The 12,688-nt window shown below is 37.2% G+C and overlaps 1 protein-coding gene across 6 annotated transcripts in view; it reads left to right on the plus strand.

The window, feature by feature from the left end:
• The window catches only part of LOC124613104 (CAP-Gly domain-containing linker protein 1), a 551,251-nt gene extending 539,838 nt beyond the window's left edge, over nt 1–11,413 (plus strand). For all 6 annotated transcript variants that reach the window (XM_047141701.1, XM_047141712.1, XM_047141722.1 and 3 more), the window contains 3 exons: nt 737–902; nt 10,566–10,750; nt 11,136–11,413. In XM_047141701.1, coding sequence (XP_046997657.1) covers nt 737–902; nt 10,566–10,750; nt 11,136–11,182 — 398 coding nt within the window. In that variant the 3' untranslated portion in view covers nt 11,183–11,413. The remainder of the gene's footprint in view (nt 1–736; nt 903–10,565; nt 10,751–11,135) is intronic.
• Nucleotides 11,414–12,688: the final 1,275 nt, after the last annotated feature.

Here is a 12,688-nt window from a genome sequence, read left to right on the forward strand (position 1 = left end):
CAAATCTGGAAAGAAACAACATATAGCTCATCAAAAATTTCATTTTCTTATTGTTTGCATGTACTGTAAATCATGAATAGTTTCTTACATAAAATATTATAATTATACCACAATTACCTGTAATTGCAAAATCACACAGAGAACAAGGAAGTTTTTATGTATTTCTGCTTGAATAAGAAATTGGATATCTTTAGTAACTATTGTATATGCACTATTAACAAAATGAGATTAGAAGAAAACAGTGTTGATGACAGGAGTGGTATGAGGACAAGTAGGATAGTCCCACCTTCCTCTGTTACAAGTTGTATCAAATTATATAATTTTTCTTTAAATTTTTGATATTAATTTAATCACAGATTCACATCCCATATATATTTATTCAGAGATCATCAATTTTTTTTCAATAGTGTTGCATCAGCATCACTGTGTTTTCAGGCTAGTGATGAACAATTTTTTAATCTACGAAATGTTCATACATGCTTGTTGTTATATTGAAGTATTGTTTCCTGATTGTATATTTATAAAACTAATTGAAGAGCATTCATTTAAAGACAGTGTTTCAGATTTCAAGAATATTATAAGGTATAATTTTTAAATAATTACTGTCAGTGATACAGAAACATTGATCATATAGGTAGAAGAGGCTTAAGGAATGTTCATTATTGATGTCAAATAATTTACAGAGTAAATCACAAAATGTGATAATAATAGCACTGAAATATGTGAACTCTTTTAGATCCAGCCATTGCAAAACTAATTGAGGAAAAGGAGACATCTCAGAGCCAGATTGATTTCCTCAACTCAGTCATTGTTGATATGCAGAGAAAGAATGAATCACTCAAAGCACGTGTTGAAATACTGGAAATGGGTGTCTTACCATCTGAAGCAGATGATTTTAATTTGTAAGTACCTCAGTTTCCAATTGTAGAAATAATGGAAAATTTAAATATTCATTTGAGACCAGTCTTAACACTAAAGTGTGACTCTATCAAAAAGTACATTTCTAAGGCAGTAATATAATAATGTATTTCTACAGTGTGTGCCAGTAGGAATGGTCAGTATATGGGGATATGATAAGAACAATCATTCGAAGCAAGAAAGTCTACCAAACATGGGCTCTAAAGTACATTCATCTTCAATACTGTGAAACAAGTCTTTCCGAAGGCAAGCTCTTTGCTTCTGGTATTTTGAGAGTTGGTTGTATGGACAAAAACAAGAAACATTTGTCCAGTACACGTGGGCTCTAAAGTGCCTGCCTTAAGAGCTGTGAGCACTTGTTCATCTTTGCTACTGTGAAAAACATCTCTTCTACTGAAAAAATGCACATAGCTCTTAAAGTATGCATTTTAGAGTCCACATTTATTAGACAATTTTGTCTTTTTATGGTCCATACTACCTCCTCAAAAAATATCAAAAGCAAAGGGCTTGAAGTAGAAGAGATTTGTTCCATGGCGTCGGCGAAAAAGTGCTCATAGTTCTTAGAGTATGCATTTTAGAACCCATGCTTACCAGACTTTTTGCTTTAAATAATCATTACCGTCATATTCCTGAATACTGAGATGGTACTCTATACCTAATGATGTTAATGTAATGTTAAACCCCGACCTTCCATTCCTCTTCTTTGAATCATCAGATCTCGGTAAGCAGTGATACTGTCAGCACCCAAGTGCAAACAAGAACTTGATGTTAACTAGGACATTGAGTGGTTTCATGTTAATATCATGCTTTGATCAGCTACATCCATCCTTCATAATTTTTCAAAGAAAAAGAAACAAATGGAATGTATTGTTTGGGAAGTAAGACTGTAGGTATGTTGCTTTTACCCTGGTGGTTGATAGAAAAAAAGGAGGCATTGTAAGTTAGAACTCTGAATTTATTATGCTAAGGATCTGTACAAAATTGAGTTGATACAGCAAGTGACTGATGAAGTCTGTGTGTGATGAAGAGTCAGATGTGGGAGGAATGGCTGCACATTAAGCCATAAACCACTGGTTGATGACTAATTTGGTCACATGACATGTTCTATATTATACATACATTTATTGTACACAGTGTAATTCTACAGGAACAAATAAAATTCAGCTCATTTCAGAGAAATTGACAAAAAAGGTGTAATGTAAAACATATAATGAACTGTTTCCCATGTTGGACAGCAATTCCAGGTTTATCAGCATCTACCTCTACAAGGGGCTGTCACTTAATTTCACTTATTGCCTCAGAAATCTCAAGCAGTGACCACTAGACATGTTGACAGTGTTTGTCCTTCTCTACATAGTCACTCTTTTGGCAATGATAGGTGACTTGGCAGAGATCTTGGTTGTAGGAGTCTGCATTTTGGCTCTTAAGGAAATATTCCATCTCAAAAATCACCTCATCCTCATACTAGTAATCAAGAGGAAGAAGTCACTGGGTAACTTGTCATGGGAATCTGAGGAGTGAGGAAAAATTTGATAGCTTAAAGAAGCAGTATGTGCGACTGACTGTGTCCTGTGCAGAATGAGATGGAGCATGGTGGCAGAGCATAGACACTTCCTTCCTTGGACAGCGTCCCCACATTGCTTTATTGTGACAGCCTACTGTATCCTCATTGGGAGATTTTGTTACTATTTTCTGTCATGGTTTTCTTTTTACAAGCATAATCTGTTTGTACCACAACAAGGCAGTCCCCGAACAAACAATCAGCATCACCTTATCTGATAGCAGTTGGATCTTTGTCTTTTTCAGTGATGTTGAACCCACGTTTCCACTGCTTCCGTTGTCTCAGGGTCACAGTGACACAGCCAGCATTTGAGGGTGGTAACTAGGTGGTTAAAAATGTCATCTGATTGGGCCTGATGCAGCTGCAATGTTTACCACACTGGCTTATTTTAGAAGGATTTTTGAACAGCTCTGAGCAGTTTCAGAGTCCTGTGAACAGGCGGCATCCTTTACTATGTTCAAAATATCAGCAGGACGTTGAAAACTGATATGTGACTAATTTTTATGTTTATCACTAGTGTTTCAGTTGTGATGTGTTGGTCTTTGGGCACCAGGAATTCCACTTGAAATTTCCAGGTCTTCACAGAGAGATGGTCTCCAGTTCATTCGTTGTCATTCATGACCACACTGGAAATGTCTGCATCACCTAATCATTGTGTCATATGATAGTGTATTGTTGTTGTACACTTCCACCAACTTATCACGTATTGTTTCTGTGTTGTTCCATTTCAATTGCAGAATTTGAATTACCTTACGATACTCCACTTTATTGATGGGCTACAACAATTTATTTTGACTTGTCTAGTGGCATGCTGCAGTTCTGTGGTGGAAGCATTCAAATCTGTGCCAGGACTGAAGACAAACAAAACACTAATTATGTAGTTTTTTATATGATAATTAACTGGCCTTCGTATATCTATTATCACCATATATAGTGTGAAAGTCGCCCTCCCCCCTAAACTTTTCTGTATATTATGGGCTTCTGCTGTATGCATCTGTGTAGCTCGTGATCGTTTTCTAATGCCTTCCCTTCTCCCTCCTTTTCATTAGGTTCTTTTTTGTCTTCTCTTATCTCCTGGAAGCCACAAAAGTACTTCCTTGGTTCATCTGTCATCTATTATGTGGTATTTATGCCACATCACAACCCACAATTTACTAGGTTTCTTCATACATTATAGAAAGGTTAATGCTGTGGTTAGCCAGCAAGTAGTTAAGATTGGTAGCATTCCCCATCCCACAAAATGATAAGTAGTCATGAAGCATGATAATGAAGGTGCAAGTAGGATCTATATCATACTAGAGTATAAACGATGCATTGATTCACACTATAAGGCTGGGCAGCAAATGTTTGACTTTGTTTAGTAATATTGACTATTTAAATGTTTATATACACCTCCAACTAGACTGTTGACATTATCCACACTGACAGCTTCCTAACTATAATTTTAGTATCTCCAAAATCAAGCTCAAATATTAATTAGAATTTTATATAATATCGCCAGTCACTGGCTGGCTAAATTGACCAATTAGAAATGCACCTTGTTCACGCAGGCAGGCATAAAACATTGAATCTAGCTCACCACACAGTCTTCAACTAGTACGCAAGCAGTGTAGAACTAATTTTCACACAAACATCTCATATTTACTGTGAATGGATATATTTGACCTTGGAAAATATTTATATGTGATCTCACATGTATGCAGTCTCCTATGGGAATTAGAGTCACATGGAGATTTTTGTGAACTTGCAATAGAGCTTGGTAAGTGAACATTACACTCCATGAATGTAGATTAAAATATTGCTGTTAGACTGGCATCCTTTTATGTTCGACGACTTTACTGTTCCCACTTTCCGTTCCATCATTCACAGTTGATTACATGCATGTTAGAATGTCTGACTGGTGAAGAAGAATGACAGTGAGAACAATGAGACAAATTTATGAGACACAAGGTAAGCAAACGTCCTCCTGTTGAGTTAGGGAAATTGTAAAAAGTTTCCTAGACCATCTTGTTAAGAGTTGGTCAACAATCAGTAAAGAACAATTTGCGCTGTTGGTATGTCTGATGCAGTAATGTGTCATGGCAGGAACATTCTGTAGCTAATCCTATTTAGTTAATCAGTTAATAAGGGGTAATAACTGCTACAAGTAGTGTGGCTCCATGTCCCCCCACCTCATTTCATTTTCATTACAGTCATAATTATGTTTTCCAATGAACCATTTGTTTGTTTTCCTGTCTCTCATAGAAATTTGCAACCTGCATTTCTCTATTACTCACTAAGCAACATTAAGTTTTCAAATTTTTTTCCACATTAAAATTCTATGCCACACTGTCAAAACTGATAATACACTCTGATAAGTTAACTTTTCATTTCAGACACATCAGAAGCTTGGTTTTGAAAAATCTATTTACTCTGTCAGAAGTGTATTTTTCTGTTTATTTTTTTCCTACCTATCAAAAAAAAAAAAAAAAAAAAAATCATGAACTGGTTCAGCTACATCTATACTCTACAAACCCTGTGAAGTGCATGGGAGAGGATACATCACATTATACCCATTATTGAGGCTTTTCCCCTATTCCATTCACTTATGGAGCATTTTAAGAATGATTGCTTAAATACCACTGTGCATGCTGTAATTAGTCCAAGCTTGTTTTCACAATCTCCATGGGAGTGATACATAGGGAGTTGTCATATATTCCTAGAGTCACCACTTAAGTTTGGTTCTAGAAATGTTATAAGTAGGTTTTCATGAGATAGTTTGTGTGTGTCTACGAGTGTCCACCACATTAATTTTTTCACTATCTCCACAACACTCTCTCATGGGTCAAACAAATCTAGGACCATTTATGCTGCCCTTCTTTGCACACATGCAATATCCGCTGCTACTTCTGTGCAGTATGAGTCCCACACACTTGAATGACATTCTAGGATGGGTCGTATGAGTGTTTTGTATGCAGGCACCTATGTAGATTTACTACATTTCTCTAGTACTCGACCAGTGAACTGCAGTCTTCATATGGTTGACCCTATGTGATTGTCCCATTCTACATCCCTACAAATTGTTACTCCCACGTGTTTGTATGTGTGTCAATAGTAGCTCTTATCATCATAGTCATAGAACTAGTACGTTTCTTAATTTTGTAACGTGCAAAATTTTATATATCTGAACACTTAAAACGAGTTTCAATCTTCGCACCACTTTCAAATCTTTTCCATCTTTGACTGAATATTTGTGCAGTGCTTACAATATTACGAGAAGGAAGGTTGCTACTCACCATATAGCAGAGATGCTGAGTTGCAGACAGACACAACAAAAAGACTCACAATTGTGTTCTCAGTTGCCCAAGACTCCAGTCATGTGTGTGTGTGTGTGTGTGTGTGTGTGTGTGTGTGTGTGTGTGTGTGTGTGTATGTGTGTGTGTGACTCAGTATCTCCACTATATTGTGAGTAGCAACTTTTCTTCTCATAATATTGTTACATTTCATCCTGGATTTTCCATTGTGCAGTGCTTATGTATAGATAATTGCATCATCAGCAAAAAGTCTTAGGTACTATTAATATTGTTAGCAGGATCATTGTATATAACATAAACAAGGGTCGTGACACACTTCCCTGGACAACACCTGAATTCACTTCTACATCTGTCAATGACTCTCCATCCAAGATAACATGCTGTTTCCTTTCCACCAAGAAGTCCTCAGTATAGTCACAAATATTGCTCAATACGCCATGGGATCATACTTTTGATAATGGGTGTATGTGTGTTACTGAATCAGATGCCTTTTGAAAGTCAAGAAACACTATCTGTGTGACTGCCTTGATGCATGGCTTTCAGGATGCTTTAATGAGAGAACTGTGAACTGGATTTCACATGATTGTTGCTTTTGGAATTCATGCTGGCTGACATGGAGGAATTCATTCTGTTCAAGATACCTCATTACATTTGAGCTCAGAATACGTTCTAAAATTCTACAGCAAATGGATGTCACAGATATTGGATAGTAGTTTTGTGATTCACTTCTGGTGCCCCTTTCGTACATGGTTTTGAGCTCTGTCACCTTCCAACAGTGGGTAGTGTTTTTTGTGTGAGGGATATTGATGTACTATGGGTAAAAGAGGGGCTAACTCAGCAGCAGATTTGGTATACAATTTGACAGGGATTCCATAAGACCCTAGGGCTTTGTTCAGTTGTAACGATCTCAGCTGTATCTCAATACCGCTGATGCTAATAACTAATTCACTCATCTTGGCAGTACTACAAGAATTAAATTGAGGACATACTCCTGGGTTTTCCTTCATAAAAGGTACATTTGAAAATGGAGTTAAGCATTACTGAGTTTGCTTTGCTACCCTCAGTTTGAGTCTTGTATCATCCATGAGTATCTGAATACTTGACTTTGGGGTCACTTAAAAAGCCTTTACAAGTGACCAGAATTTCTTCAGGCTTTGTGTGAGATCTCTTGATAATATCCTGCTGTGGTAGTCATTGAAGGTTTCTCACATTGCCCTCTTGACAGCCAAATGCATTTCACTTAGCATCCCTCTACATATAGCCTTATGCTTTGTTTTACACCATCTCGCCAGCCTCAAAGAGATCAGGTCTGCTTGTTGTCATTAAATCCTGTATACACTCAAAATCAGTAGACATCATGCACATGTACAGAAAAAAAGATGTCAATTTCAGAAAAATTGACTGATTTATTCAAGAGAAAGAGCTTCACCAGTTGAGCAAACCAGTAACATTCTGGTTCACCTTTGTCCCTTATGCCATCAGTTATTTGACTTGGCATTGATTGATAGAGTTGTTGGATGTCCTGCTGAGGGATATTTTGCCAAATTCTGATTGGTGCATTGGTGGCTGAAGACTTCCAGCATAGAAGTGACCCTCATTTTGCCAATGGCCTTGTCAAAGAGGGTGGAGGAGTGAACAGAGGTTCAGGGCACTCTCTTGTCCTTGGGATGGGAAATTGCCCCTAAAGATGGAAGAATCAGCAATGACCAATGTCATGAGGGTGCAGAACGCAATGGAAATCATTACATTAAAGACACATGACGTGTCTCCACATAGCCCCCCATTCAGATCTCTGGGAGGGAACTGCCAAGGGGGAGGTGACAAGGAGAAAAGATAGTGATCTACAAGTTGGGGCATGAAATGTCAGAAGCTTGAGGGTGGTAGGAAAGCTAAAAAATCTGAAAATGGAAATGCAAAGGCTCAATCTAGATTTAGCAAGGGTCAGTGAAGGGAAACGGGAAGAAGACAAGGATTTCTGGTTAGTTGAGTATAGGGTAGCATCAGCAGCAGCAGAAAATGATATAACAGGAGTAGGATTCATAATGAATAAGAAGGTAGGGCAGAGAGTGTGTTACTGTGAACAGTTTAGCGATAAGAGTTCTTCTTACCAGAATCAACAGCGAACCAACACCGACAGTGATAGTTCAGGCATACATACCGATGTCACGAGCTGAAGATGAAGAGAAAGAGAAAGTATATGAGAATATTGAATGGATAATACAGTAAGTAAAAGGAGATGAAAATCTAATAGTCATTGGGGACTGGAATGCAGTCGTAGGGGAAGGGGTAGAAGAAAAGGTTACAGGACAATATGGGCTTGGGACAAGTAATGAGAGAGGAGAAAGACTAATTGAGTTATGTAATAAATTTCAGCTAATAATAGTGAATACTCTGTCCAAAAATCACAGGAGGAGGAGGTATACTTGGAAAAGGCCAGATGATTTGGGAAGATTTAAGTTACATAACATCATGGTCAGACAGATACTCTGAATGCAGATACTAGATTGTAAGGTATATCCAGGAGCAGATATAGACTCACATCACAATGTACTTGTGATGTAGAATAGGCTGTAGTTTAGGAAACTAGTCAAGAAGAATCAGCACCCAAGGAAGTGGGATATTGAAGTACTAAGGAATGACGAGATATGCTTGAAGTTCTCTAAGGCTATAGATAAGAAATAGCTCAGTAGGCAGTACAGCTGAAGAAGAATGGACACCTTCAAAAAAGGGGTAGCACAGAAACTGGAAAGAGAAACATAAGTACAAAGAAGGTAACTGCGAAGAAACCATGAGTAACAGAAGAAATACTTCAGTAGATCAATGAATGAAGGAAGCACAAAAATGTTCAGGGAAATTCAGGAGTGCAGAAATACAGGTTGCTAAAGTATGAAATAAGTAGGAAATTCAGGGAAGCTAAGATGAAATGGCTGCATGACAAATGTGAAGAAATCGAAAAATAAATGATTGTTGGAAGGACTGACTCAGCATGTAGGAATGACAAAACAACCTTCGGTGAAATTAAAAGAAAGGGCGGTAATATTAAGAATGCAATGAGAATTCCACTGTTAAATACAGAGGTGAGAGCGGATAGGTGGAAAGAGAACATCGAAGGGCTCTAAGAGGGAAAAGATTTGTCTGATGAAACAAGAGTTGATTTAGAAGAGATAGGGGGTCCAGTATTAGAATCATAATTTAAGAGAGCCTTGGAGTACTTAAGATCAAATAAGGCAGAAGGGATAGGTAACATTCCCTGAGAATTTCTAAAATCAATTTGGGGGAGGGGAGTGACAACAAAGTGACTATTCACATTGGTGTGTAAAATGTATGAGTCTGACGACATACCATCTGATTTTTCAGAAAAATATCACCCACACAATTCCAAAGACTGCGAGAGCTGACAAGTGCGAAAATTATTGCCCAATCAGCTTAACAGCTCATGCATCAAAGTTACTTACAAGACTAATATACAGCAATCCTGACATTGTGGTTGATAATGGAAGCAAGACTAAAGAAAAATCAAGACAAGTTCATAGGATTTGTTGACCGGGAAAAAGCATTCAACAATGTATAATTGTGCTCGATGTTCAAAATTAGGGGTAGGCTGTAGGGAGAGATGGGTAATATACAATATGCACAAGAGCCAAGAGAGAATAATTAGAGTGGACAACCAAGAATGAATGCTCAGATTAAAAAGGGTGTAAGACAGGGCTGTAGTCTTTTGCCCCTACTGTTAAATCTGTTCATCAAAGAAGCAATGATGGAAATAAAAGAAAGGTTCAGGCGTGGTGAATGGATATCAATGATGTGATTCACCGACGATATTGCTATCCTGAGTGAAAGTGAAGAAGAATTACAGGATGTGCTGAATGGAATAAACAGTCTAATGATTGCAGAATATGAATTGCGAGTAAATTGAAGAAAGACAAAAGTAATGAGAAATAGTAGAAATGAGAACAGTGAGAAACTTAACATCAGAATTGATGGTTACAAAGTATATGAAGTTAAGGAATTCTACTACCTAGGCACCAAAATAACTCATTATGGATGGTGCAAGGAGGACATCAAAAGCAGCCTAGCACAGTCAAAAAGGGCATTCCTGGCCAAGAGGAGTCTACTAATCTCAAACATATATCTTAATTTGAGGAAGAAATTTCTGAGAATGTATGTTTGGAGAACACCATTGTATGGTAAAATTTCCAGTTACTTCAGGAATGAGTCTGGTGGTCAATAATTATAATTATAATTGAAAGGTTTTTATTTGGGTCTCACACAGATACTTCAAGGTCTCTTATAGCTACCGTTATTTGTACTTGGTGGAGAATCATTTACTTAAAAATAAGTTCACTCTGCAGCAGAGGGAGCAACAATTTGAAACTTCCTGGCAGATTAAAATTATGTGCCAGGCCAGACCTCAGATCTGTGGCCTTGGCCTTTTGCAGGAAAGTGCAGTATTTTCCTTTCTGTTTTATTAATAGTATTTAATGTAAGAGCAAAGCAAAATCTCACCTTGACTTATGGTCTGTTGAGACTGCCATTTCTCATTTTAAAAGGCATTTCGTATTGACTGAAGTTTTCTGAGCAAGTTATAAATATAACAAGTGAAAAGAGAAGCACTACACATTAACTAAAGACCATTGCAGTTGAGAGTAGAGTTGCACAATATCCGTTGCATGTATCTTAACTTCATAATGTGGCAAACTCAATTTTTAACTTTGTGAAAGCAGTTCTGTCATTTATTTCTGAATCGGTACATTATTATTTTCACTCTAAAACTTATGTTATTTATTTTTCAGGAATGGTGTAACACCAAGAGCAATTCCACCACGATTGTACTGTGATATCTGTGAGGAATTTGATAAGCATGACACTGAAGACTGCCCTAGGCAAGCATCAGATTCACCACCTCCCAGTGTGAAGCAATCGCCACGTATTCCCAAGGCCAATAAAACTGATCGACCGTACTGTGAAATATGTGAAGGTAATTTATTTGGTGGAGTTGTTTGGTAAAACTCTCTTATATCATTGTCTTAATTTGCTTTCAGTATTGGTGTGATAAATACACTTAATACAGATTTATTTTCTTGTATTTTTATTTGTTAATCTACAGTCTTTTTTACAGGTTAAATAATCACCCACTATAAACACTATAAAATTATAACACAATTTAGGTTTTTACATTAGGGGCATCACATGTGCTATTGCATCTCTTTTCATAATTACTGACTGGTTTCACCTTTTATCTTGTTAAATTGTAAGCATTTATGTACTTAATACATAAAATTGATTTCGTTTTTGTAGCAAATATCAGTGTAATACAACGCATATTTTTTCTAAAATTGATTATATGGGTATTTATTTTTCAGTATTTGGCCATGACACTGCTGACTGTGATGATGGTGAAACATTTTAATGAAGATTACAGCAAAAAGTGGTGCATAAGTCTTTTTACTGGCATGAGTTTCAGGAAATGAATTTCCTGTGTTATGCTAAGGCTGGCTGTGTGATTATTGTATTTTTTATATTGTAAATATGTAAGTGAATTTTATGTAAGTACTACTGTATGATGTATTTATAGTACTGTAAAAACAAACCCTGTGACATGTTATTTTTTTATGAGAAATAAAATTCTGTTTTCAACAAATGTTTTGAGTTTTTAAACTGGATTTGTGGTCAAAATATTAGTATAACAACATGAACTTCGGTTTTAGTTATGCAAGCAGTCAGTAGCAAAATGTGACAGAACTTTCCATATCTCCACTGGTGTTACAGGTAACTACTTGTACACTCAATTTGAGATTTGTCCATCCTTGTCCACTTTCATTCAATATATTTTTTGTTTGCTTTGTTTTGCACCTATAATTGTTTTCTTCTAAATTTTGTTGTGTTTTAAGTGATAAACACATTGGCTGTTGTATCTACCGTTGTGACTCGCCAATATTTCAAAGTACCGCCGCACAGTTACGCGCATCCTCTACATGCGACGCTGTCTGCCATCCATGCAGCAGCCACGCCACCTAAGTGGCCAGCGAGGCAGCGGCCGCTAGACTTGGACTCAGCGCTGATTTGACTGTTCCAGTGTGCACATGTCTTACTTGTTTATTTGATCTGTGACTTACATTTATTGTGTCATCCTAGAAATATATTTGTTCACCTTGACATTATAACAATTGGCGATGAGGTAGTGAATTTTTCTTTTTCATCGTTGACCCACAGATTTCCATGGCTACTTTAGAGCAACTATTGCAAGGTCTCATTGAACAGCAAACGCTTCTCACAGCGGCGATTTGTGATTTCATCGCGGCATCAAATGCGTCTTTCGTCATTGTCTATTCATCATTTTCCTCCTTACGGCGAGACGGCGGAAGACTGGTCAGATTACGAAAAACGTCTTCGACAGCACTTCTTGGCATTTCATGTTGTGGATGAACAAATATGTAAGTCCCTGTTCCTTTCATGGATTTCACCTCAAATGTATCAGTTGTTGTCACAATTGGCTCCCTTGAAAGATCCTGCGTCTTTGTCCTTTGCTGAAATGTGCTCAGTTCTGTCCTCTCGTGTTGCCTTTTATCATTGTCAAAAACAACCGAATCAGTCCTATCACGCTTTCCCTTCTTTGCTAAGAACTGGGTTTCCATCTGAGCTCTTGATGTTCATACAAGTGGTTCTCTTATCTCCAAAGGTCTCTTTAATTTTCCTGTAGGCAGTATCTATCTTACCTCTAGTGAGGTAAGCCTCTACATCCTTACATTTGTCCTCTAGCCATCCCTGCTTAGCCATTTTGCACTTCCTGTCGATCTCATTTATGAGACGTTTGTATTCCTTTTTGCCTGCTTCATTTACTGCATTTTTATATTTTCTCCTTTCATCAATTAAATATTTCTTCTGTTACCCAAGGATTTCTACTAGCCCTTGTCTT

This window comes from Schistocerca americana, chromosome 1, assembly GCF_021461395.2.
Source record: "Schistocerca americana isolate TAMUIC-IGC-003095 chromosome 1, iqSchAmer2.1, whole genome shotgun sequence".
NCBI classification, from domain to species: Eukaryota; Metazoa; Arthropoda; class Insecta; order Orthoptera; family Acrididae; genus Schistocerca; species Schistocerca americana.